This window comes from Sebastes umbrosus, chromosome 9, assembly GCF_015220745.1.
Source record: "Sebastes umbrosus isolate fSebUmb1 chromosome 9, fSebUmb1.pri, whole genome shotgun sequence".
Classification (NCBI taxonomy): Eukaryota; Metazoa; Chordata; class Actinopteri; order Perciformes; family Sebastidae; genus Sebastes; species Sebastes umbrosus.
Window position 1 is genome coordinate 7,276,369 of NC_051277.1, and position 25,681 is coordinate 7,302,049.

At 40.3% G+C, this 25,681-nt stretch overlaps 1 protein-coding gene and 1 long non-coding RNA gene across 9 annotated transcripts in view; one reads left to right on the plus strand and one right to left on the minus strand.

Annotated features, from left to right (window-relative positions):
• The window catches only part of LOC119494876, a 241,928-nt gene that overhangs the window by 140,088 nt on the left and 76,159 nt on the right, over nt 1-25,681 (plus strand). For all 7 annotated transcript variants that reach the window (XR_005208318.1, XR_005208314.1, XR_005208313.1 and 4 more), the window contains exon 3: nt 17,273-17,367. This is a non-coding gene — a long non-coding RNA (uncharacterized LOC119494876). The remainder of the gene's footprint in view (nt 1-17,272; nt 17,368-25,681) is intronic.
• rab28 (RAB28, member RAS oncogene family) overlaps nt 25,006-25,681 on the minus strand; it is a 34,095-nt gene continuing 33,419 nt past the window's right edge. For both annotated transcript variants that reach the window (XM_037781081.1, XM_037781082.1), the window contains one exon: nt 25,006-25,402. Coding sequence is in view for 1 of the 2 variants with exons in the window: in XM_037781082.1 (XP_037637010.1) it covers nt 25,310-25,402 (93 nt within the window). In the remaining variant the exon portion in view is untranslated. The remainder of the gene's footprint in view (nt 25,403-25,681) is intronic.

The following is a 25,681-nucleotide window of genomic DNA, read 5'->3' on the forward strand; positions in this document are numbered from 1 at the left end:
GTGTGTGTGTGTGTGTGTGTGTGTGTGTGTGTGTGTGTGTGTGTGTGTGTGTGTGTGTGTCAGGATTGGCATTGAACAGCCTTGGTAGTTGGTACCATCTCTGACTCAATAAGTGCTTCTTTTTCCCATCATCCTTTGCGTTCTCATGAAACATCATTTCTGCCGTTACTGACTATAGTAGAAAACCTGGTCTAATACCTCCAGCCTGATTTCAAAGCCGAAGTCACGCACAATGGCAGCGAAGGGCCGACCTGGGATTGAGCTGGTCTAATGTTTCCAAAAATGGCAAACTGTGAAAGGCCCCATAATTGATACGCAGGATGCCAGAGGGCACGACTCCTGTCAGATCAGCCACAGACAAGAACTGCCAGAGCCACGCACGGCGGGGGAATAACGGGCTAATTAGCCCCGTTTAAACATTTCCTGGTTTGAAGAACTTAAAGAGCGGGGGCCACAATCACACGAACAATAGACGCTCACTTAGTAAAAAAAAAAAAAAAAAAAAGCTGAGTGTGGATCAGACGGTTGGTAACATTTAGGGAAACAGATCAAAACTGAACCAGATGATCTGCAGATCACCTGTGGCACACTGAGAGTGAAGAGATCTCTAATCAGCTCAATGAGGAAACAACTGCTTCTTTTATCCTGTGAGGATAATATGAGACATGATGATAAATACTTACTTAAATACAGTATTCAGCAACCCAAGAAACCCTGCAGCAGAGTAAATTATGGCTTAAAATGATTGATTAATGTCCCGATTATTTCCTCGCAGAATCATTTAGTCTTTAAAATGTCGGATAAAGAGTTTAAAAATGTCCATCACAACTTCCTTACGCCCCGGGTGATCTCATCATGTTGCTGGTTTTGTCAGACTAAAAATGTTCAGTTTATTGTCACATGAGAGACAGAAAAGAAAGCAAGTCCTCATAATTGAGAGGCTGAATTACAGGAATGTTTTGTAGTTTTGCTTAAAAATGATTATTGATTATCAAAATAGTTGCAAAATAGCTTATATCGATTGAGTAATAGATTATTTGACTAATCACTTAAGTTCCACAGTAAATACAACATCATTGCAGTTATAAAACTTGCACTACTTCATTCAGAGATTGCATATTTGATTGTTCAAGCTGTATTGCTGTATTTTATTTATTAATTGTTTATCTTTTGTCCAATAGTTTCTGTCTGCCTCTAAGGCAGAAATGACAAAAACAATCTAATCTTGATTTAGAATTTGGGGAGCTTATAATATTCAGTACTGGAGATGTGTTAGAGAGGTGTTGAATCCACTGTATCATCATTTCAGATGATATTTTGTGGTGCAGTTTTACTTAATTTTATTGTAAGGTGTAGCTTTATTTTGCCCAGGAGAAAAACACATACAGTGTACAAAATGATGAAATCAAAAACCCTCATAAACTATAATGATTACAAAAATCATCATTTTTTTATTTGTTATTTTATTGGATCCCCATATAGCTTCCAATGTTGCTAATCTCCTTGGGGTCCACATATTAAAAAAAAACAAAAAAAACAATTTATAAAATAATGAAAGTGAGTTCTAAACCAAACCAAAATTAATAAGTAGACATTTAAAATAGATAAAAACAAAGCTCCCTAACCGATAATAATAACACGCTACCATCAATATCAATGACTGGTTCAAAGTAGCACATATAATATAAATAAAATGGAGGCAAAGAGTGCATCAAACAAATGCAGACTTAATGACAAAAATACAACCAGCTTCTTATCATTCTGAGAGTGTCATTTGACATTATAAGATTCACAAAGATGGTATTTATTGTAGAGTTAGTGTGTTATATTGCAATATGTTGCACAGTTGTTTATAATACTATGTCCTCTCCTTGTACCTGGTCCCTAAAAACAAACTATGACTAAGTGTCTGTGTACGTAATTGGATTTAGGTCTGATTTCTATTCACATAAGTCATTTTCCAAATAATATGAATATAAAATGTAGCATGAGAAGTATTATCCACAGGTGCACATGTTGAAAACCTGCCAGTCTGGTACTTAAAGACTTAAAAATAATAAAGCACATAAAAGTGTTTGCACACATTATTTGACCCAGGTGGAGTCATCAGCAGTGTTTTAATCAGAGACTGAACCAACTGGTTTGCTCAGTTGATCCACCGCACTGTGTAATCCAAATTAATTTATAGATCTACTTTTCTGTGGATTCATTTATCGATATTTTGATTTCTAACCAACACGACAGCTTCTCTTTCAAGTCTGGAAGCCAGGTTGACGTCTTTCTTTGTAGTTAATCTCCTTGTTGATGTGTTTCACGGACTCAAGTGTTACCTTCTCACTTCATGTGTGTGTGTTTCCATGCTGTGCCCACAAGACAATAGACATGAATAAATAATAGAGAGCTGAATGCCAACTCCACATAATGCTCAGCTCCCTGAAGAGGACCATCGCCCCTCCTCACCTCTCAGCCGTCTGTCGTAGATCATCATTAACGTCGTCTCGCCTCGTCCCTCGGCTTACAGAGATGCACACAGCACTAAAAGCAAATAAGCCTTTTCATCAGCCAGATTCTCCCTTATCAACATCCCAGTACGGGACGTTGTAGGACCAGTATCACGCTGTGGTAATCTGCATGCTAATTAAATTAGACCCGGACTGTTTGCTCAGATGATCGCATGTCAGTGACGCTGCGGATTAGTGCAGCGGTGCCATGTTTAACCTTTAAATGTAATTCCTTTGTGATTTAAACTCACGCTGCTCGCAGTACATCGTGTACAGGGAAACATGAGAGTGACCTGTTGATGCTGTCTACATTTTACAGATTGTCTTTTGTTCAAATAATTCAACAGAAGAATAAATAGATTATCATAAAATCTTGATAAATCAAATTTAAAACAAAGCAGGTACCACCCCATAACTCACGATTTGTCCATATTAAGTATGATCAATTATTAGCTGTTTTAATCTGATTTGTTTTAATCTAAATTTCTTGCCTTCACAAAGTGCTATTGAAGATGATTTGACTTCAGTTTCAGATTTTTCAGTCACTTATATTTGTTATTCCTTATTGTGTAGTTTTCTTTATCATTATCTATAAATATGTAAAAAGTTCTAATACAACGATGTAAAAATACTCCATTACAAGTGAATAAAGTTCTGCATTCAAAATAAAGAAGTATTGCTGGCTAAAAGTATCAAAAGTAAAATACATGTTATGCAGTGAAATGTCCCCTGTGACTGATTGACTTTTATTTTTAATATTGAAAAGTCAAACAGTTATTCAAATGAAATCATCTGGGAAGTTTCAAAGATAAATCACAAGCATCTTAAATGTGAGAAGGGCACGACTACAGTAACTGTATGGGGTCACAAGCCGGACAGGTTGGGAATCATTGGTATAAACTTTGAAAATGCATTTTTTTTATAAGCTCAGTATATGTTATGTATATATGTAAAATTTTCATCTGAAAAGTAAAAGCTGTAACTGAAGTAAAAAGTACAATACTTCCCTCTAAAGTAGAAGTAGAGAGTAACAGAAAATGGAAATACTCAAGTAAAGAAGAATATCCTTTAAATGGTGGGAAGTACATTACTTGAGTAAATGTACTTCATATATATAATCCACCACTGCCAAAAACCGAAATATTTAGTTTCCTATGATACAAAAAAATCACATCTTGTATTCTCACATCTGAGAAGCTGGAACCTGCAAATGTTTGGCATCTTATGCTTGAAAAACAATTTAAACAATTAATTAAAAATAGTTGACGATTCATTTTCTCTAAACTGATCCTCTCAGCTCTAGTTTAAGTTCTTAATAACGTCTTTCACCAGATCAGGTGCGTCTCCTCTGATCTCCATCCTGTTTGGGTAATCTTGTACTAAAGCCCGGTGCTTTGTGTTCCCACCTGGCTGCAGGTTAGCAGGTCGCCAGGTAAGCATTTAACAAGCCCTCCGCTGGCTTGTCTGCTCCACTTAACACCTGACATGCCCCCTCCGTGCCGACCTTTGACCCATGACCCCAGACTGACAACCCGGGAGACGTCTCTCGGATACTTTCCTTTCTCCGCCGCGCAGCTCTTTTCTTCTCGGCCCCTCGCTGAGTGCCGCAGAGTGAGACAAGGTGAAAGGTATCCAGGCGTTTTTCATGAGAGGGGGGGCGGGGGACCACGCAGGTGTTCATGCCTCCACACCTCTCAAGTTCAAAAGCCATTGAGCCCTTAGCAACCAGGTAACAGTCAAACAATGTGTCACCCACCCCCACCCTGAGGCGACAGTGTCTTCTGTTTTACTGTCAGAGCGCTGGGCTTTACAGAGCCTAATCCAGAGGCCTCGTATTCACGTCATCCTCACCCACTGACAATGAAAATATACATATTAACCCGACTGCCAACACCCACGCACGTATGACATCATGTGATATTATTCAGTCACACCGAAGTGAAAAAAAACAGCCAGACACAAACATTCATAAAGCCAGAAAATAAAAACACAGGACAGACGGGTTTGTGCTTATCTGACAAAACGCCTCTGTATCATGTCTGAATCTGGCACCTTTTTTTTTCTCACCAACATGTCCGATATTTCCCAGCTCTGCAAGTTTATGGGTTCAAAAGTGGGAGCCGGTCCAAGCATTACTAGTAACATTAGTGTCAGTAATTTAATGCGCAGGTGTGAATGGATACTCAAACAAGCCGGGGAGGCCCCCGGCGAGGCCTGCGCGGGACCGCCAGGGCCAGCGGCAGGTTTAAATAAATACGCTGCTGAGCAGACGTGTCGGCAGCTGGGGCCCGATATGGCCGCCGCTGTTTGTGTTGTGGCTTTGCGACGGCGCTCAGGAGAAAGCAGCGGGACTCTAGGATGTTTCCTGGGAGAAGAAGAAGGAAAGAGAACCTCATGAGGAAAATAAGTGGCACCTGAAGACGTGCTGTGAGCTCATGAAGACTGATGGTTTCTATGTATGCAGCTGTAATAGACTCACCTTTCACCCCAGAGTGGGCTGTAATTGTTTTCCTTTTTATTGTTAAAGATTATAATTAGGACAATGTCCTTATTGATGGGTGCCTAAGATCAAAACCTTTTGAATGAAGAATCCAGCATGCTGTCAATCCATTATATTCACTTTTATACACTGTTGCCGTGAAATGTCAGTTGACTCATAACGTGTCGGTCACACCTGTCGTGATGTTGAACCTCAGTAACGTTTTGGTACCGACCGAATTGTATTTAAGTACCAACATCTACAGCCCGGTTGCATGAAAAGGGGTATGAATGATAATGTGCAAGGCAAAAGCGTGCAATAAGAATGCCGTTTTTGCTTTGCATGCCATGTAGTCTGTACTGACTGCAATGCATCTGTGTAAATACGCTTCAGTCCAAATATTAATAAGTATGTTTTCTTTAGTGTATAATCACCTGAAAATAGGAATTGTGTTTTTGTTACCTTAAAATGAGCCATTTATATTTACATAGGTAGCAGGTCTTCTTCGACCGTCATGTTTCTACAGTAGCCCAGAACGGACAAGCCAAACACTTGCTCTAAAGAGGGCCATTCACGTTTTTGTGTCGGCCACCGTAGTTCTCCAACATGATTGGCACATGGGCGAAGTTTCAGTTGGTTGCGTTCTGCAACCTCACCGCCAGATGCCGCCAGATCCTACACACTGCACCCTTAACTGTAGATAAAGTAACTATTTAGCTGCTGTGCTTGAATGACAATGAAACAGACATGAGGAAATGAAGAGAAAGAGACTGAAAAACCCTAAAAATGGACAGGCAGAGTGAAATCACAGACACCGAGAGGTCTATATGCAGCCCGTCCTCTGAGTCGCTGAGGAGGCCACCAGATGCCAGATGGGCCTGTTCAGGGATGGTTTATGGATTAAGAGCTGAGCAGAAAAGGGCAAAAAAGAGTAGGATCGGTTTCAATGTTTCTCTCCAACCTGCCAAACGTCCCTCATGGACGTCCTGACAGTCATTAGAAAAAGCTGGGGCCGTTGATTCCTTCGGGCACGTTGCCAGAGGTGGTATGAAGAGAGTGCACCTCTAAGGCCGGCAGTAAATCTCACGGATTCACGCTGAGCCGCAGACAGACACCTGCAAGACACACGATACTGTATATTTCATCTTGGGTACATCACCATCACTGCGCATTAGCTCAGCTTTAACTCATCACTCTCGTCTGTAATGTTACCCCTCCACTAAATGTCTTTGTAATATAAACCAGCAAAACATTAGAAGTACTATTTACAACTTTTCATGTTCATCAGCTTTACATTTAAATAATAAAAAAATGGAAAACAAAGCTGCATAATTTTAGAAATTTTCTTTTACACTAATTTCTAGCCAGCATTTCCTGTATTTACAATTAAACAGATTTTAAGTATAATTTCCTTTCAAAGCCACAATTTGTCCATGAAATCTAGAAAAACTGGATCATTCATGTGAAATCAACCCAACTGTTGTTTATTGACTTTATTTTATATTTATTTCATATCTTAAAGCGAAGGCAAATATTAATTTCTTTACATAGTTTATAATTAAGTACATATCACCTGAAACCTTAATACTAGCATACATGGATAATATCTGCGTTTCCCTTGTTTTATTGCTCAAAACATTTAGTTGAAAGACAAATTTTTCTTCAAGTTCTGATGTTGAAATTTTTGCAGGACTTATTTCATGAGGAAATCTTATTTAACATGCCCTTTTTCTCCTGAACTTGCTTCATTTCTTTTTATTTCATTCAGCAGTTTCCTACTTTTGCCAAATTGCCTTTCAACAACCTTTAAAGAAGAGCTTGAAGTTGTTACAGTGAGCTGTGAGTTGAACATGCAGCAGCAGCGGAGAGTGACGGTGATGTTGTTAGCAGCGTGTCAGAGGTCGGGGGTCCTCGAGGTGGGTGGTGGGTGGTGGGTGGTGGTGGTAGTTAAAAGGGAGTTGAGATAACACCATGAAGGTGGTGTAGCAAATCTTGAATTAACTGGTTTAAGACAAGACACATGTCAAAAAAATAAATAAATGTAAAGCTACAGTACCAGATAAAAGAATAAAATGCAGTTTTATCAAGCTCAAGTCTGCTATTTCAGACAGGAAGTTATCCACATTAAAGTACACGATCTATACAAATAGAATGCATATATTCATATATTTACGCATAGATGAGTAGAACAGTGAAATCAGAGGAACGTGTGATAATCTCTTTTGGAGTAAGTAACTTTCAGTGCTCCTTGCATCTGCAACTTGCAAAAATAAGTTTCACTTTTCACTATTTTTTTTTAATATGTTAATGTGACGTCATGTCAACTGTTTGTCCAGTTATCCCCAGAAATGAGAATATCACTATTAAACAACTAAAGTTGCAACATACTGTATATTACTGCTGATGTGTGGTGGAGGAAGTAGTCCGATCCTTTACTTATAAGTACACAAGTATTATCAGCAATAATTAACTTAAAGTACCAAAATTAAAAGTATACTCATTATGCAGAATGGCTTTTTTTTAAAGTATTATATTATTATAGAATATTATATAATTCCGTTTTTAATCACTAACTAATACGTAAGGGTATTTTAGTGTTGTAGTTCATCAAAGTAGATACTTTGTGTACTACTGGATAGATTAGTATAATCGTATTGTATCATATCCTATAGACATATCATGTTTTTATGTAGGAAGTAACTGTAAGTGTCAGATAAAGTACAATATTTCCCTCTGAAATGAAATGGAATAGGAGTATAAAGTTGCACAACATGGAAATACTCAACCAGGAGACCATTTTTTGAGACAAGTGTTTTGTTTTGTAAGTTATGTTAGTGACGTTTGTCAAGTGTTCCACATTGATGATATGTTGTTAACGTACGTATTTTACGTAGTTTACATACTTCTTCTTAGGCCAACCATGACGGTTTTCCTAAACGTAGCTAAGTGGTTTTGTTTCATAAACCTAAGTGAGTGGTTTTGTTGCCCCCTGCTGGTACTGCACCTTCATACATGCGTGTAATATTCAGGCCTCAGCGAGGCAAAACCTGATACTGACACGCTATCCTCTGGTGGACAGGCGGGTCTATTACACACTTTGGCGTGATATTGGGTTGTGCTTTCTGTCAGTAGAGATGTTTGATTCTTAGCACACAGAGATAAAAATGTCATCTAAAAATAATAATAAGTCTTAAGATCACATTTAAAGACCCTTTAAGGGACATAAGACTGAAAGGTATGTGTGCATTAATGTAAACAGCAGCTGCATAAGGAGTGTATTATCTGCAGAAAACGTAGCCGAGCCCTCTCCTTCATTTAAACTGTCCATCACTCTGCAGTCCCGTTATGGAGGATCTCACATGATCGAGATGAGAAGGGCACAGCAACCTTTGTTACTCTGACTTCATTGTGTTTCTCTGTTGGGTGAAACTCTCAGAGTGGGAGTGCAGAACCCTATATCCTCGGCTCTATGAATAGCAGGGCAGGACGGAGGGGAGGGAACAATAGCGGAGGTTTGGGTGTTTCCTGCATCACACACTCTGAGAGACCAGCCTTTGGTTCATTGCGAGTCCCTCATCAAATATTAAACCTGCTGTCAGTCATCAGCAGCAGCAGCACGGCCCGGACCTGGACGGGTAACACTTTTCACAGCTGGTGTTGGATCGGCCGTAAACTCTGTGGGGTTCGGTGGTGTCACAAGATGCTGCTGAAACTGTAAATACACCGTGTGAGATTCATAAAGCATAATGTTCTCCAGATATAGTGCTACCTGCCAAAAAAAGTAATGTTCAGGTTAAGATTTCATGTCAGCAAAAATACCATAATCCAGTCTACATTTGTAGTAAATGCAACAGGAAATAAATTACTATTAGTTTCACATATCAATGTAACATTTTAGTTATGTGATTTCATTGCTTCTTTTTTCGTTTTGTAGATTTCTCACTTGCTGCTGCGTGTTATCTGAACTATTAGTGCTGATTACGTCAAATCACTGAAACGCATGAAAAATAATAATAATATTCTTATCATGTTATAGCACAGGCTGTTCTCGTACATTGTTTCTATACCTACAAAAAGTAGGGAATATTATTTTAGCTTTTACATAGTTAACCACTTAAAACCCACCTGCTGAATACAATTGGGCTCATTTCCAGTCATACCCAACTCATGCATATCCAAGACTGTTTAGGGACCCCGGCATGCAGAAAATATTCAAATACCCCATTTTTAGAGTAGGTGAGAATAACACATTTATACTACATTCAAAAAAATATTTTTTGCGCAAAACTGCCTGGGATTATCAATAAGTGGGTATGTCTGTAAATAGGAGACTTGTGGGTACTCATAGAACTAATTGTCATTCACATATCTTGACAGTTTTTCCTCGAAAATTCTGCGTAACTTTGGAGCATCATTTAACCTCCTTCCCAACAAGCTAGTATGACGTGGTTGGTACCAATGGATTCTTTAGGTTTTTAGGTTTTCTATGGTATCTTTCATTCACTAAAAACGCAAAAGACCGTAAACTTGGTCAGGATCACCGCCTTTTTAATTTAAAAAAATGATCAAAAAAATCTGACAGGCCCAGTTGAACCTGATGGCAGGCCAACTTTGGTCCACGAGCCCCACTTTGGGCAGCCCTGCCTTTTTGCCACTGCCATCATCATGGCAGTGGCAAAAAATGTCACCATCATGGTGGAAATGACCAATACAGAGTTTATAGTGACGGTAAATCAGTGCTCATCTGCCAGAGCAAACAAACGCTCTAAAAAAAGAGTTTTTACATTTCTAAACCTATGAAAATGAATTTTGTTGCCGACCATAGTGAACTTGTTTTACTGGATTTCGCTGACATTCCTCCCAGTGGGGATTAATTCCTTTCAGATGGCTCTCTTGTGAATTTGTTCTGGTGAAGGAAGGAAGGCGATGAGATGGATACAGAAACCTCTTCTTACAACTCCCCTCCGCCCCGCTTCTTTGTGCCAGTTTTGGGATTAGTCACAGGATACCACAGATATTAATGACTCCTGTTAAAATGAATATTATGTGTCATTAAATCCCCTGTTGCATGATTTAATTTCCACACCCCTGAACATAATGGTGGAAAATATAACTCCTGGACCTGTCAGAAAGCCTGTAAGTGGTGTTAAGTCCTGACAGACGAACAAAAAGGAAGAAAATATTTTTCGCAGGGTCCATCACGGCGATAATGTTACAGCTGACATTCTCCCTCGATACACCTGAGACAGGTGACTTTTGCGGCGAGAGGATTATCTGTTATGGAGTTTGAAGAGGTTCCTATTGTCCGGGGCCAGGAATATGAATAACCAAAGAGCTGGCGTCGCTGAAGGGGGAAGACGTTGGCAGTGAGCTGACACGAAGACAAGATTAGCTCATCGAAATATATGAATTAGTAACACAGTGAGGACACTTTGGACGCTACTCTGCAGCTTCTTCATCAGAGCCACCTTTGACTATGAAACACAGCTATTGGTGCGGTTATGAATAAGTGATTGGGTTTCTAAATTTGATTCAATAATTCAGAAGATAATTGGCCCAGCTTAATTGGTGGTGGAGCATAAAAGATTCAAGGTGCCTCTTAAGTGCAGCACGTCAGGCGCCACTTATAATGATGACAGATGGCTGTTTGTTGGGTTGGGTGTCAGATGGGAAGGCTTTGTCGTATTCACACTTCCCCCTTGTGAGGAGACAGATCAGGTTTTTCCTCCCAGAGCGCGACATAGTTTCTCTTTTTCAGACGCCAACTGTGACCGTGGTGAATTATTGAGACGCAGCAAGCTGACGAAGTGCCAGCCTCGCCGCGCAGGTCAAATGCTTTGTTTGCGTTTCCTTGAACTAAATCAGCTTAATGAAGTACTTCATGGAAAATGTTTCGCGTTACAGGCTGAACTGAGTGGAAATAGCAAAATTTTAGGTTACACAAAATTTTATCAGCTTGTGTTTCAGGTATCAGCTGTATGGGAGAAAAGCTTGAATCTACGTACAAACGTAGGTGTTTAAAGGTGCTAAATACGGGATCGGGAGCATTTCTATTGCCTCTCAATGGCTCTCAACATGGCGACAGTGAGCCAGTGGCTCGTAGCTAACAGTGCTAACAGAGCTAATAATGCAAACAACGACCAAAGTGTTGACAGAGATAACTGATAACCTGAGGGGGAACCGGAGGGTGGGTGCTTCGCTTCCGCAACAACCGCGTCGGTTGGGACAGCGTTAACAGCTGTATCACGTCGTATCGGCAGTAATTCAATTCAGAAGGCTGTACTTACTTCTCATTGTGAACGCACTTATGCACTCAAAATAGCAAGTGTAAGTATGGAAGTACACAAATTGAGACACAGCATTAGTTTAGCATGTTAGCATGCTAACACTTGCTAATTAGCACTAAACAGAAAGTACAGCTGAGGCTGATGGGAATGCCAACAGTCATTTGTTTTCCAGGTTTGAGGGCATCAACCAAAGTATTGGACAAATCAAATTTCTGACCTGATGATATTTTATGTCTTCTTTATTTATATAATATTGAATAAGTTACATCTCCATAGAGAACAAGATTAGATTACTCTCAAACTGGTCTCTAATCCAGAACCTCATATCTAATATTACTAGTAGAATTATTATACATAATCAGTTACATTTGACACAGCAGCCTATCTTTAACACGTTTTAAACCATTGCAACAATAATCGTCTGTGGCTCCAAACTCCATTTACAAATTACAGTATTTTATCTAAAGACAAATTTAAGCTCCCCACAAATGTATTTATTTTTCCTAAACTTTTTCCCCACAAATTACCAAACCCCTCACAAAGAGCACCCAGCAGCTTATTATTTTATTCATTAGCTCTACTTTAATGAAGAGGTTAATTAACATGAATGAGGCCCATTTTGAGGAGAACAAACATCATTTTCAACTTTGCCATTTTTCATAAGTGTATAATCACTAATGATACATTTAGCATTGAAAACACACAAAAAAACGTTGCTGATTTTCTCCTGAATCACACATGAAAACTCCACATTGTACGAGTTAGCCGTGCGTGTACACACACCTAATGTCTTCCTGTGTTCAGCGTTTTCTACATTTCCCGTCCCTAATTGCCTAATAATTTAAACGCACTTAAGATGGCTCATTAGCTGTGTATGAAGACTTGAGGGGGGGGAAACACCTGTTCATTTACTTAATGAACTCCAAAAAAAAAACACAGTACTGTGTTCAGGGGCAAGAAAATAAACCGAGACATAACATAGTGGTTTCAAGACGTGCAGAGCTTTAATGGAACTGCAATAGTAAAAAGTAAATATCAGCATTTATGCTTTTGTTAATCTACCTGTAGAGACAGGCTGGAGCTGCTTTCTGGGACTGTAAATCAAGTGTTTCCTCCCTTTTGGCCTTCCACTGGAAAAAATAATGAAGGGATTCATGAGGCCTGGGGCAAAAATAAGGAATAAAGTAAATATCCAAAAGAAACCATTTGGATTGTATTAATGATATTTCCGTGTGTGTGTGCACGCGAGACGCAGAGCTGGTGAGGAAAATGACAATTTTTGCAAGTGGAGCAAAAACTGACAAATTGAAAGGAGTGCTGCCATGGGCCCTTAATGCATGCGAAGTGTCTGAAAATATACATTAACACACGAGTTCCTATCAGCTGTGATCCCATGAGGTGGAGCTTATATTTAATCACCTACTGTAGTCGTCAAGTAGCCAGACAGACGAGCTTTTTCACCAGGTCTCTGTAGTACTTCATCTTCTATCTATTCTTGAAACGTTATGTTAAAGCTGCTATATAGAAAGTTACTCCTTTTATTGTTGTAGTCAGAGTAACGTGACATAATATCTGTTCCGTATCCGCAGCAAGCTGTAATGAGAAAGCAGAAAATCGCGGAGGGTCGACGTGGATATGACCTGTGCCCCCACATTTTAAATCCAATGTGGTAAACACTACACATCCAGTAAAGTATGGAAACACTTTGGGTTTCACAGATTGACAGGAAAAGCAGAGCTAGACATCACGGCTAAAGCTGCATGCTAACTCTGTCATGGACAGGAAACGTTATCGTATTATCAAACATTTTTACTGTATTCATTTAGATATTTTGATTGATGATTCAACTTTTCCATTCTCCCGTGGTCTAGTGTTAAAAAGTTAACAAAAATCCCAATAAATCGTAATATCAAATTACAATACCTAAAAATCGCAATACATATCAAATCAACACCCAAGTATCGTGATAGTATTGGATCAGGAGAGATATATCCTCCCAGCCCTAGTGTGCACATACAAGGTGTAACAGTATGACTGAAAATGTTTTTCACACGGGGCTGTCATTTCTCGCCATCAATGATCGATGTGGCGACTTTAGGACCTGGCCCGTACAGCGTCGCCCTTTGCCATCCTCGCCAGCATCCTTTGCTCAAACCACTGTGTGCTGGAAACCCAAGACCACAGGCCACAAAGGGCTCTGTAAAGCATCTCACCCTTCCCTCTCAGTATAGTAATTAACCTGCCTCTCACCTCCCTGTCCAGCAGCGTCCTCCGAACAGCCTGGCAATCACCAGACACTTCACACAACAGCCTGCACACGGGAACTTGACCCTCACGGGTCCCTTTCTTTTTCTTTTTTTTTCGTGACGCTTTCCTCTGCGGCACTTCTCTCTCCAAATTATGGCGTCCTGCCATGCCTCGCACACACGCAATGTCATCACATTCTGTAATGACTCCGTGTCTCGATTAAAACGGTTTGACAGACCACTGTGAATTAGTAGCTACTTGTAAGTGATTTCATATGTTATAATATGGGACAGAAAAAAATGCTCTTGATGTGCAGCTCAAGCGGTTGAAGTCAGTAAATCACAGGCTCCACTCTGTCCATAGGCAATTTTCAAAGTAAGAAAACATTAAAGACTTATTAACTTTTAGTGGACTTTCAATGCGGGTCAAGAAATGGAAACAGGCTAAACAGCCAATAAAAGCATGAGCCCATCTTTGGCGTAAGTCATGACAAAAGCAGCCCTTAAATCAGATATGAACAACTCTGCCTTGTTCGTAGAAACTCCACATCCAGCATGCCGGGTGAAGCTTTGGGGCAGTCCGGCACCTTTATTTCCATCAATAATTTCCTCTCCATGGCTGATGACCTTCGAGCCCCCAGAACGGGCTGGTTTTGATTAAGAGTGCTGCGTACTATAAGTGAGACCTGCAGGGTTTGTGACGCCGTGATGGATACTCTGAAAAAAATCACACCATCCAGGTTTTCCACACTGCCCACATTGTGTTGGACAGAGAAAGGAATTCTAACGTCACCTCAAATTATATCAATGCTTTCGTGCTTCTCAATACTTTTTCCAGCATACAATTTTTGTTACTGGCAATCCAGTGAGAGAACATTGTCTATTACCACTAAGAAATGACCCAGGCACTGTCTCAGCACATTTCTTTCAAACATTTCAAGAAAAATCCCTTGATTTAAACATTTCGGTGCTGCCCTGTATCGTGCCAGTCCCACATTTGACTATATATTGTTGTTGGCTGGACCAGCAGGGTGGTGTTGTGATTGGTGTCACGGTCCTTCAGCCAGAGGGCCTGGGCTCAATTCCCCTTGACAGCCAAAATCCACCCTGCTGAGGTGCCCTTCAGCAAGATATGGAATTCCTACCAGCTGCAGGGATGCAGCTCTGAAGAGATGCAGTTCAGACTGCGTGGAAAAAAACGCAGGCCCCTTCATTCATTTGAGTGGTACGGCTCCACTGAGGTAGTGGAGGTGCAGACGCACAATAACTGGTTCAGAGTATGCAATTTTTTTGTCTGCTACAATGGTCACTATGTCAGATTAGGCGATTGAGAGTCATAAATTCTTGTAGTGCCTGAGACACATGAGAGACTACACGTCAGTCCTCATCGTTGGTCGTCATCGGGAAGGAAGCTCGATGCTAATGGCAGTAGCCTACTCACCAGGTTGCTGAAGTGCCTCTGCTGTTTCTCGCCAGCTTTTTTCTTTTTTCACTCTATCGTGGTTGCCCCTCAAGGAAACATCAAAGAGGCTGGGGTGTTGTTGCCATAGTTCCACAAATCTTTCCTCCATCTCACAATTGCACCTCACAGCACCAACATTATTCCTCTCTCGCTTCGCCATTGTTTACAGTTGTGCACGCCTGCACGGCAGATCACTCCGTGTTCCCATTGGTCAAAGTCGCGGAAGGCAAAAAAAAAAATCAAACATGCTAAACATTCTGGCGGGACTAGGGATGCTAATTTAGAAAAAAAAATTCTAACCGATAGCCGACCCTCGTTAACCGATTATTAACCGTTAACCGACAAGATTAGTGCGCTGAATGCAGCGGTGCTGTGGTTGTAGTGCCTAACAAGTCGCCCAGCTGCAATGATAAGCTGATGCACAAACAGGCTAAATCCATCATTTATCACCAGCTGCAGTGTATGAACAAAACAGACAACTCAGTCCCCAGTTCACCAGAACGGGAGAGTTACTGTAGCAGCCGCGCTACTGTGTGTATTGTCGTAGACACGTGCAGTCAGTTTCCCAATAAAAGTCTCCATCTTTGTGGTCAGCTGTGTGTCTGCCTGGTGTAACGTTAGCAAGTTTCCGACAGACCGTGTGTCTGTTTGTGCTGCATTCACAGCTGTAGTGTTGCTGGTGGTTTCGTGCTCGCCGTTGTCACACACACATATATTCTGTCAGCGCGGCGTAACGTTAGCGAGTGTCCAACAGACCGTGTGTGTATCGCAGCGGTGAGTGTGGGGTTGTCGGTGGCGTTACAGCTGTGAACCTAGCTGTAGCAGACAGTGTGTACAGTTTATTTGTCGGTGAATAAATGCTACAACTCCTCAAGACCCATGCTAAGCTCCTGTGTCTTGCAACGGCTCAGACTCTCTTAAGGTGGGCTGTTAAGGTGGACCAGCTTTTCTCCTTTAAGTGACAAACAGTTCCTCTGAGCTTTCTCAGTTTTTTATTTAATTTTTAATATTTCTTTTAACCGTTTAACTGATAGCATTACACCGGTAAAAATTCTTAATGTCGGTTAATGGTTAATTATCAACTTTAACTTTCATTCGTCAAGCCATGATTATATACGTAAATGCTCATTGTGGGTGCTGTCGAGTGGAAGGTGATCCCTGGCACCTTATCGATCATCTATGTTCGTGACAGTTCACAAGCTCAGTGGTCGTGTCCAGCGTGTAATCTGCTAAATTATACTTTGCCAAAAATAACTTACAAATATTTGATTCATCCATCAAATATTGAGCAGAAATCTCACCCCCTTCAGCTTTTGGTGATTTTCGTTCGTTGAAACCATTTCTATTCCCTTCGGATAACATGAGCAATGAGTCGCCGACAAGCTAAAAATAAGTCGTTTTTCTTGATTCCTGAAAAGTTGACATTGTGGAGGTTCACTGATGATATGTGCCCTCTGTACACATCATGAAGCACGCTATTTCCAAAGACACCTGGTGGAAAAATTCATATTTCTGAGCCTTTTGTTCTTTGGAAAGAGACAGGATAGAGAAACCACATATATTTTAACACATTTCAACAGTTTCTCTTTTTGAGCGGTCGTCTCTGGAGAGAAATGAACACCTGAGGCAGTCACTCATGGATATCAATAAACATGGACTTGTACTGTATGACATGCCATCTTCACACACTGTTTCTCCTCAGAGGCCACTGAGGCCTGACTCATTTTTGAGGCTCCACACTGAATGAATTTTCCAGTCAAACATGGAGTGAAAGTTCCACTCTGTCGCATGTTAAATGGGACATAATTTGAGGTACAGATCAACATGGTATTAGCATACTTCCACAAATCCAGATGGGATATGCCCTCTGTAATTAGCAATAATGCTCAATTCATTTTGGCCATGACCATTTCTTTCTCCACAGAGGCACTTAGTTAATCCCAGAGCCGTACTTCCCCCACCTCAAAAAATGCCGTAGTGGAACGTCTACATCTATATTCACACTTTTCAGTGTCTCAAAGTGCTGCAGCATCTCCTAAGTAGTCTTTTGAAAAGCCTCAAAGTGTCATCTTTGGATAAATGCTATTTTCAGTGGGCTGTAATGAATAGCACTTAAAAATCTGAATGGCTCTCGTATCAGGTTGTGTATCCAAAGTATTTTGGGGAACAATGAGGGAGGAATCACAAAGCAAAAGAGACAGAGAGGAGCGGAGTTGAGTAATGGCCTTGTAATCTGCCTCCCTGCTTATATTTTCACCGTCTTATTAACTCTTTTATGTATATTTATCTTCCAACAGGCACGATAAAGTAGTGACACCCAACTCTGGTCCCACCCAGTCACCGTCTCTTTGTTGAAGGATGGCACAGGATGCATTCGGGTGCTGAGAAGAGGGTAAGTGTTGGATCATTACTGTCATTTTTACATGATGATATCATTGTGTCTTCTAGCAGAGCAGATCCTTTATCAAACACATGATCTATACAGGCCTGCAAGTCAGAGGAGGTCTCAATTATCAGAGTTCATTCATCATCTGCTTCTTAGGAGTGAGACAGCCTCTGACTTTTCATTACGTTTTGTACTCAACATAGCATGTCGGTCAGTCCCACGCTATCGGATATAAGACTGAGCTCAGGTTGTAGAAGGTTTAAAATTGGGTTTTATCTTCACATAAGGAGACATTTCAGAGAACGAGCCACAAAAATAGAAAATAAGTGACCTCACCAAAAACCTGTCATTTGAGCATCAAACACTCCTGTACCCTCCTGCACCTTGAAAATAGCTCTGAAAAGGTTGACTCCTGCACAGAGGACAGCAGATGTAGTAAACATGCAGCAGTTGAATTGCAAAATTTGTCTAAACGTCCCTACAAACTTATTAAATCACACCTGAGAATAACTTCGCCGCTGTTGTTCAGTATATTCCAAGCTACGGCTGCAACTAATGATTATTTTCATTATTAATCAATGTGACAATTATTTTCTTTAGTAATTGTTTTATCTATGAAATATCAGAAAATGTGAAAGTTAGCTTCTTCTATTTGTTTTGTTTTATCAGTTCAAAACACAAAGATATTCTATTTCCTATCACATCTGACAAAGAAAAGCATATAATACTCACATTTCATAAGCTGGAACTACAGAATGTTTCTAATTTTTGATTGATCGACTCATAATTTGAGCTCTATTCCAAACTAAATGTCAAACTTTCATCGTTGGTCATAGGTGCTTTATATATATTTATATATTATTTATAGATATTTATTTCACCACTTGTGTACGTAACAGTCCTGTCTATTCCTCAGCTTTTCTCCAGCTTTGTTGTCCCTAGCTCTTTTTTCCTTTTTCTATTTCAGTGTAAGTACATTAAGAGAGAGGCATAAAAGCTGGAGTCAAATTCCTTGTATGTGTGTACTAGGCAAATAAAACTGACTCTGATTCTAACTACAGTACTTCACATTTCACTATTGCCGCCATATGTATTGATAGTCAACCAACGACTGTTTGGATCATACTGAACGTATGTTTCTATGACACTGTTTAATGTTTTGACTCTTTTTTTTTTGCCTTGACTTTGGGTCACTGGCAGAATCGATTGTAGCTGTTGTGAATTCAGCGTGCGACGAACTTATGTCTGAAAACTTAGTATAAATCAAATAGTACGCAAATTGCATACTATTTCTGCTGAAATATTACAATATGCAAACGCTGGACACTACGCCAGCATAAAAATCCCAAAATGCGGTAGTGACGACAATGTTCATAACAGATGTTGACGGAGAGCTCTGTAATATCAATAATGCTTCAGTTTAAGTGGAAGATTCCACTTTGCTAGGTGTAATACATATTTAAAATGAGTTCAGACTTCATGAGCCCGCAAATTGCGAAATCATATTTGATGTCTGCCTGACAACCTCTCCTAATATTAACTATTCAAGATCAATGCTTAACCTTAACCTTCTCGCGAGACTTTCCCCAGTTTGCTGGTTCGCTTCTAGCCACTACCAGCAAGGACGCTCGCAGGAAGTAACGACATAAATTACTGCTCAGTGCGTCCGAAAAAATACTACTGTTTATTCACACAAAAGTATGCTGAACGATAGTACACATGTTGAGTATGTAGTGCATAGTATTTTGGACACAGCTCAGGTTTCAGTGGACTATTCCTTTACCTGGGGATCAAGGGTAATCAATCTGCTATTTTTTAATGGAAGATTATAATTTGTTATCTCAACAGCAAGAGCAGCGCCTGATGTTTTTGTTACATTGAAAGAAGATCACATGTCCTTTAAAGAGGCTCCTGCTTTGTTATTACTCTCTGATTTCCTCCCTCCCCTCTACATCTAAAATCCGATACAAGAGCTTTTCAGTTTTAAGTGCTATTCATTACAGCCCACTGAAAATAGCATTCATCCGTGCCCTCTGAAGAGAGAAAGACTTTTCAGTTTTCTGTCCCCGTGCCTCTCTTTCAGAATCTGTGCTTTTACTGGCAGGTCTTCTCACCAGACCGGCGGACTATAAATATGACCCCTCTGAATGCCCACATCCTTGCCCCTAAAATAAATCATTTAGCTCGGAGCAGACGCACGGCACCTACCAGGACAGTCCCGTCTGTCCACACAAGCAAACGAGACATGTTCTCAGATCGCAATCTACCAGCACACACACTTAGGGACACCCACAGACAACAGAGGAGAGCAATCCTCTAAAGTACCCTGGGAATGAAGCACTGCTGGCTCACCTCAGGGCTCTGAATCACTGGATGCCAGCTCTGGCCCAGCGCAGGCCCTGCCTCGCCTTGCCTGTTACTCCTCCTGCCGCTGGCTGGCTAGAGAATAGGAGCCAGTGTGGGGACCGGGGGGGACTGGAGCTCATCAGAGGGGTTGACTCAGTCCTGCCTACTCCCACAACGCTGTGGGTCTGGCACTCTGCACAGGTGGAAAACGGAAGAGGGTGAGTGGGTAATCACGAGGGTGTTGGCCCCGTTCTGCCCGCACAAAAAAAAGCTCAACCCACAACTATGGGCCCTCTTACCAGCCTGTCGTGTGTGGTTTCTTGAGACTGTCATCACTGACGTTCAGCAATGAGAAACACAGACGGGGAGGAAGAGGGAAGACAAAAAAGCAGGACGTGTGCCCGCTGGATTCAAGTAAATACAGCTCAGAGAAGACCTTCAGAGGGGAGAAGTGTTTTGGTTTCATGGCGGACCGAAACTTATTCTGAGACTACAAAGTCAAATTTAATGTGTCAGTGTGGTTAACGAAATATGAACAAATACAGTTTGTCTGTTTACTCCTGCATCTTCGCTGGTATGTGTACCCAAATGGAGAGTGAGCAAACACCAAAACCGACTAACACACAAACCGACTCACACTGAGGAAGCAGGTAGACAAATTCATTTTGACGCAAATCGCCCTTGACTTTTGCCAATCTGTCAAAAAGCCTCACCCTTCCCAGGCATTATCCACGCCGTGATATTCTTTCCTTCCGTCTTTAGAGGGACGTCAGCGTGATGAGCGTCTAAGCTGGAAACGGGCTGCAGTTGTTTTCTTTGCAAAAGCACCTGTCTAAACAGCAGGAAAGCCAAGGGCAAGTCTCGCCTGTCAGCGTCGGTGACAGCTCTTGACAAAAATTCAGCAGAGACAATTCCTAAGACGTCCACTCAAGCGAAACAATGCACGTGTGCTGGAATGACCCCAGCTGGGCTGCCTCAATCTTCTTTAAGTTTCAGTGTTGTTTGTCGGAGCTCTGCAACAGACAGACATTTAGCAACACCTGGAAGACGGGTCAAATGCAAGATATTCCCGTAAAGATGCAGGCTTTGTTTTGTTTTGTTTGTCTCTGTGGTTTCAAATGCACTTAATCCTTCTAAATACACCGGCGGTTTCAGTGACATTGACTCGGCAAAAAAAGAATACTCTTACAGTTGTGTGACGGCAACAAAAGGCCGGACTATTTAAGTGATTAATTAATACAGCTTACAAGCATTTATAAAGCCGTTTGTATCATCTGTCCAGAGTGGATTTAGGGGCTGTTTCAGTGAAGATTTACTGAACAAAGACCAGGTGGCTCATTAGCTACCAGAGACTTAGGTTGGTCTCTATAGAGGGGGATCTCTGGGGTGGTCATGTTTCAGTCCTTATGCTTAAATTTCAACACATGGATCCTTAATCTGCAATGCCCTCATCAGCTATAGTCCGGTTCCCATCACCTGCCGCTCATATGAAGCACCTCCGGGGCTTGTTCCTGTAGGGTTGTGTTTGCAACACGGAGTGAAAAATTGCAATGAAACCAAGACTCGAAGAATGTGGTAAAAAGCTGACAAAGACTGAGTAATGAGAAGGCCCATACACATTCATAGAGCTCGTATTCTGGTAAAACTATACTACTCAAACTAACACTGTCTGCTAATTCAGGGCTTCTGCACCAAATAAAAGTTTAATACAACATAGAGTGCCATTTAAAACATGTTTTACAGTTATACTGGCCAAAGTATGAAAGTCTGATGGGAAAGCAGTGGGGAAGATATGGCCCAGAATTATTTATTATAGTATCACACGTGTTTCACTACTTCCCAGTAGTATACAACAATAATTCCCTGGTGATATAATTAATTTGATTAACGAGATCTGGACCCATATAAGCAGCAGACAAAGAATGGATTGAAAATTCTTAATTTATTTACGTTTATTTACGTTTTTGCTAAAATGGAAATTCGCCCATTTTGAGACGTTGAGGTTCCTAGTTTCTGTAGCTAGCAGGAGTGATTTTGTTTGGTCTGATGGTGACTTAAACTCCACAAAAAAGGATTGAACAGCGTTATGCGCACATAATCAACTGCAGCAAAAATCTTACCTTTAGTTAATAGGTTTATAATGTCCCCCGACAGCCCGCAATCGGATACAGAAACATTTTATAACTAACATTACTGCCAACAGCAGGAAAAAAAAATATATGTAAGACTTTTTAATACCTTCTAAGGCATTGTTGAAGAAACTGAACTGAACTTTAAAGGGATAGTTTGGGTGTTTTGAAGTGGGGTTGTATGAGGTATTTATCCATACTCAGTGTATTATCTACAGTAGATGACGGTTGGCACGGCCCCAGTTTGGAGAAGCAGATAGGAGTTATTGCACAGAACCAGAGCAATGTACTGCTGTGGACGGGGCCGGCAGAAAAACATATTTAGACACCTAAAAAAAGGCCCATCTAAAAAATACAATATCAGTTTAAGTGTACGCTATATTTAGAATATTTTCATTGCTTTACCATGCTGTCAGACAGCTCTTTCTGATGGGGAACTGAAGCCGAATCTATGCTCTCGTCTAAGCTACCAGACTCCATTGACAAAAACAGCTTTTTTGCCTCATAGAACACGGGAGTTGCTGGTCTACTGCTTCCTCAATCGGTTAGTTTGTTTGTGTTATTGTGTGACTTAAAAAAGTTAGTTTAGATTTACTTAAGTCACACAGCAGTACATTGCTTTGCTTCCATATGGTTATTCCTGTCGGTTTCTCCAAAGTGGGGGCGTGCCGACCGTCATCTACTGTAGGTAATACACTGACCATGGATAAATACCTCATACAACCCCACTTTAACACACCCAAACTATCCCTTTAAGACCTTAAGATACTCTGTAATTTATAGAAATGAATATCTCCCAAAAAAAAATCACAAACAACGCATGTATTCACAGATGCACTGCACAACATGTCTCGTTTTCCATATAGCATTTTTATTTAGAAACACAAATCTGTGTCGCTGCTTAACATCAACTAAACATTCACTTTAATCCGTACATTCTTAATTTTCTTAAAGCGTACAGTTTGTTTACATGATCAGAATTTACAGGATGTGTTCTGATCATTTCTAATCAATGAAAGCAGCTTTGAAATGGAGCTTTTATTGTACAAATACATATTTTACACATATGGCGGATATAACACATTAAATCATGCCAACATGTACAGTACTAGCATGTAGAAACTACTTTGACAAAACTGGTTAAACGTACAATATCTCAGTTGTCTCTAACACATACTGTCAAACAGGCTATTAAAATGAATATCCTATGAAGCATTTCATGCGTCATAGCCATTCTTCAATGCAAACTTCTGTTCTATAACGGACAGTTGAATAAGGCTATATGTAGAGACCTCTAATAAAATGTCGTACATTTCAGCTCAGCTCACGCTCAGCTTGACACTCATTCCTGAGTCATATTCACCTTCTGTACCGTCATCAACACTTTACCAACGCAGCATCTGAACTGCCCTCTAACAGGACGAACCCGGGAATGTCACACAGTGTGAAAATGTAAAGCTAAATTATCAAAAATGCAACATAGACTCTACAAGAAACATCTAAAGAACGGAGATACTATTTAATTATTTGGATATAATCTGAAGAATAAAGAATATAAAATGTAAATATTGATTTTAAGATTGTAAAATTTAAATATTTCTATGTAAAATAACAGTACACAGTTCACGTCACAGCACTGCTAGTGCAAGCCCCTAATTGGCAAATTGAAAACAGAGATCCTTTCAGTTCACTACGGCATTTTATGAACGTGTATTTCCCTTCTGTTCAACTAGTTCAACTAAGAAGCCAGCCCTGTCTCCTAAAACTTACATTCCCATACAACTAAAATGCATTCTCAATTACGTTTGGACGGAAATGTATTTTGTCGTGGATTACATCAGTCTTTTACATATCACAAATAGCTTTGTAAGTCTGCGGACGGCCGCAGCAAGTGACGTAGTACAACGGGCGACTCTCAGAGCAGGTGACGTAGTATATCGAGCAACCGTGAATGCCAAATACGTTGAAAAAAAAAACCTTATTGAATAATAACTAGGGCTGTCAATCAATTAAAATATTTAATCGTGATTAATCACATGATTGTCCATAGTTAATCGCAAATTAATCACACATTTTTTATTTGTTCAAAATGTACCTTAAATGAAGATTTGTCGAGTATTTAATACTCTTATCAACATGGGAGTTGACAAATATCCTTTCTTTATGCAAATGTATGTATATATTTATTATTGGAAATCAATTAACAACACAAAACTTGACTATGACTTGCCCCAAACTGCATGTGATTATCATCAAGTGTGCATGTCTGTAAAGGGGAGACTCGTGGGTACCCATAGAACCCATTTTCATTCACATATCTTGAGGTCAGATGTCAAAGGACCCCTTCGAAAATGGCCATGACAGTTTCTCCTCGCCAAAATTTAGCGTAAGTTTCCTTGGCAACAAGCTAGTGTGACATGGGTTGGCACCAATGGATTCCTTAGGTTTGAACCTGCTACAAGCTAAAAGTTGCGTTAATGCGTTAAAGAAATTAGTGGCGTTAAAGCGAATATGCGTTAACACTTTATTATAGCGTTAACTTTGACAGCCCTAATAATAAGATTATTGAATAATAACGGGTATAACAAGCGAGAAAGGCCACTACTTCGCCCCAGGAGACCGGTGTTTGTGTCCTGTGTGAAACGTGGTCATTTCTTGCGTTTTTGTTTTGTTTTTAAGTAATTTTAAGCCAAACCATGATGTTTTTTACTAAACCTAACTAAGTAGTTTTGTTGTATTTTCCTTTTGCTTTGTTCCCATTTACAACGTTAATCGTGTGTTGTAGACTGTTTAAAACTGCGACCGTAATCAGGGAGAAAATACGTTTCCCCAAAGCGTATTTTGGTTATGCAGTTTAGTTGTATGGGAACGTAATTTTGTGGGAGACAGAGTTGGAGAAGCACCACAGACATGAAAGAGCATTTGGTTTCACCTCCCTGTTTAACCCTTACAACAAATCCACTTTGCAGTCGTAGGGACGGAGGCGGATTGGAGAAGTGTTGATAGTGTTATCTTTAGAAATATACTGCAGCGTATCTAATTATTAAAACAAATCTCTCTAATAGCAATGGTATACTTGTATATAAAAATATTTTCATTTACCGTAGTGATTATTTTCTCCTTTAATCAACCAGCGTCACACTAACACAAACAGGTAATCGCTTAAAGATTCTTGTTTTAATATTTATTTAAGGTGAATCATAGGAATAAAATTATAGCTGCGTGTAAACTTGAAAAAAACGGAGGTCCCGTTTCCTTTTTGGTAAACCACCCAAGAAATCATTCCTGCTAAATATCCGAACTACAGGCCAAGGACTCGAAACCACACAGTCTGTTCTTCATCTCACCCGTACCACTGACACACAGGAATACAGAGGACACACTCTGAACACATTTCATCCAGTCACCCCACACATCCTGAAAGACGAATACTGACTGAAGGCAATTTTACATCTTGAAGTGTTGGAGAGGGGTCACTGCACCACACACATGGAGCTGCGAGGGGGGTTGACCGTCCTGGCCACGGTGTCCTGACTGTAGTTCACGATGTCTGCCTTCACCACACGCTGAAAAGATGCAAAGACGGATGAATTAAAAAAGTTACAGTGAAATAAAACTTAAAGGAATTCTTCACCCACAAAATGAACATTTTTTATATCAATTACTCACCCCGTGTTATCTTGAATTCGCGAAGAAAACTTTGTTTTTCTTGCATGCCTCCACAGTGAAAGGGGAATCAAATAACAGAGTAAATCCTTAATGAATCAAAGTAAATTGGGGCCATGTTCAAAAACAGCAAAACTATATCAAAACATCCGTTAACAAAGTCTCACACAATTTATGCA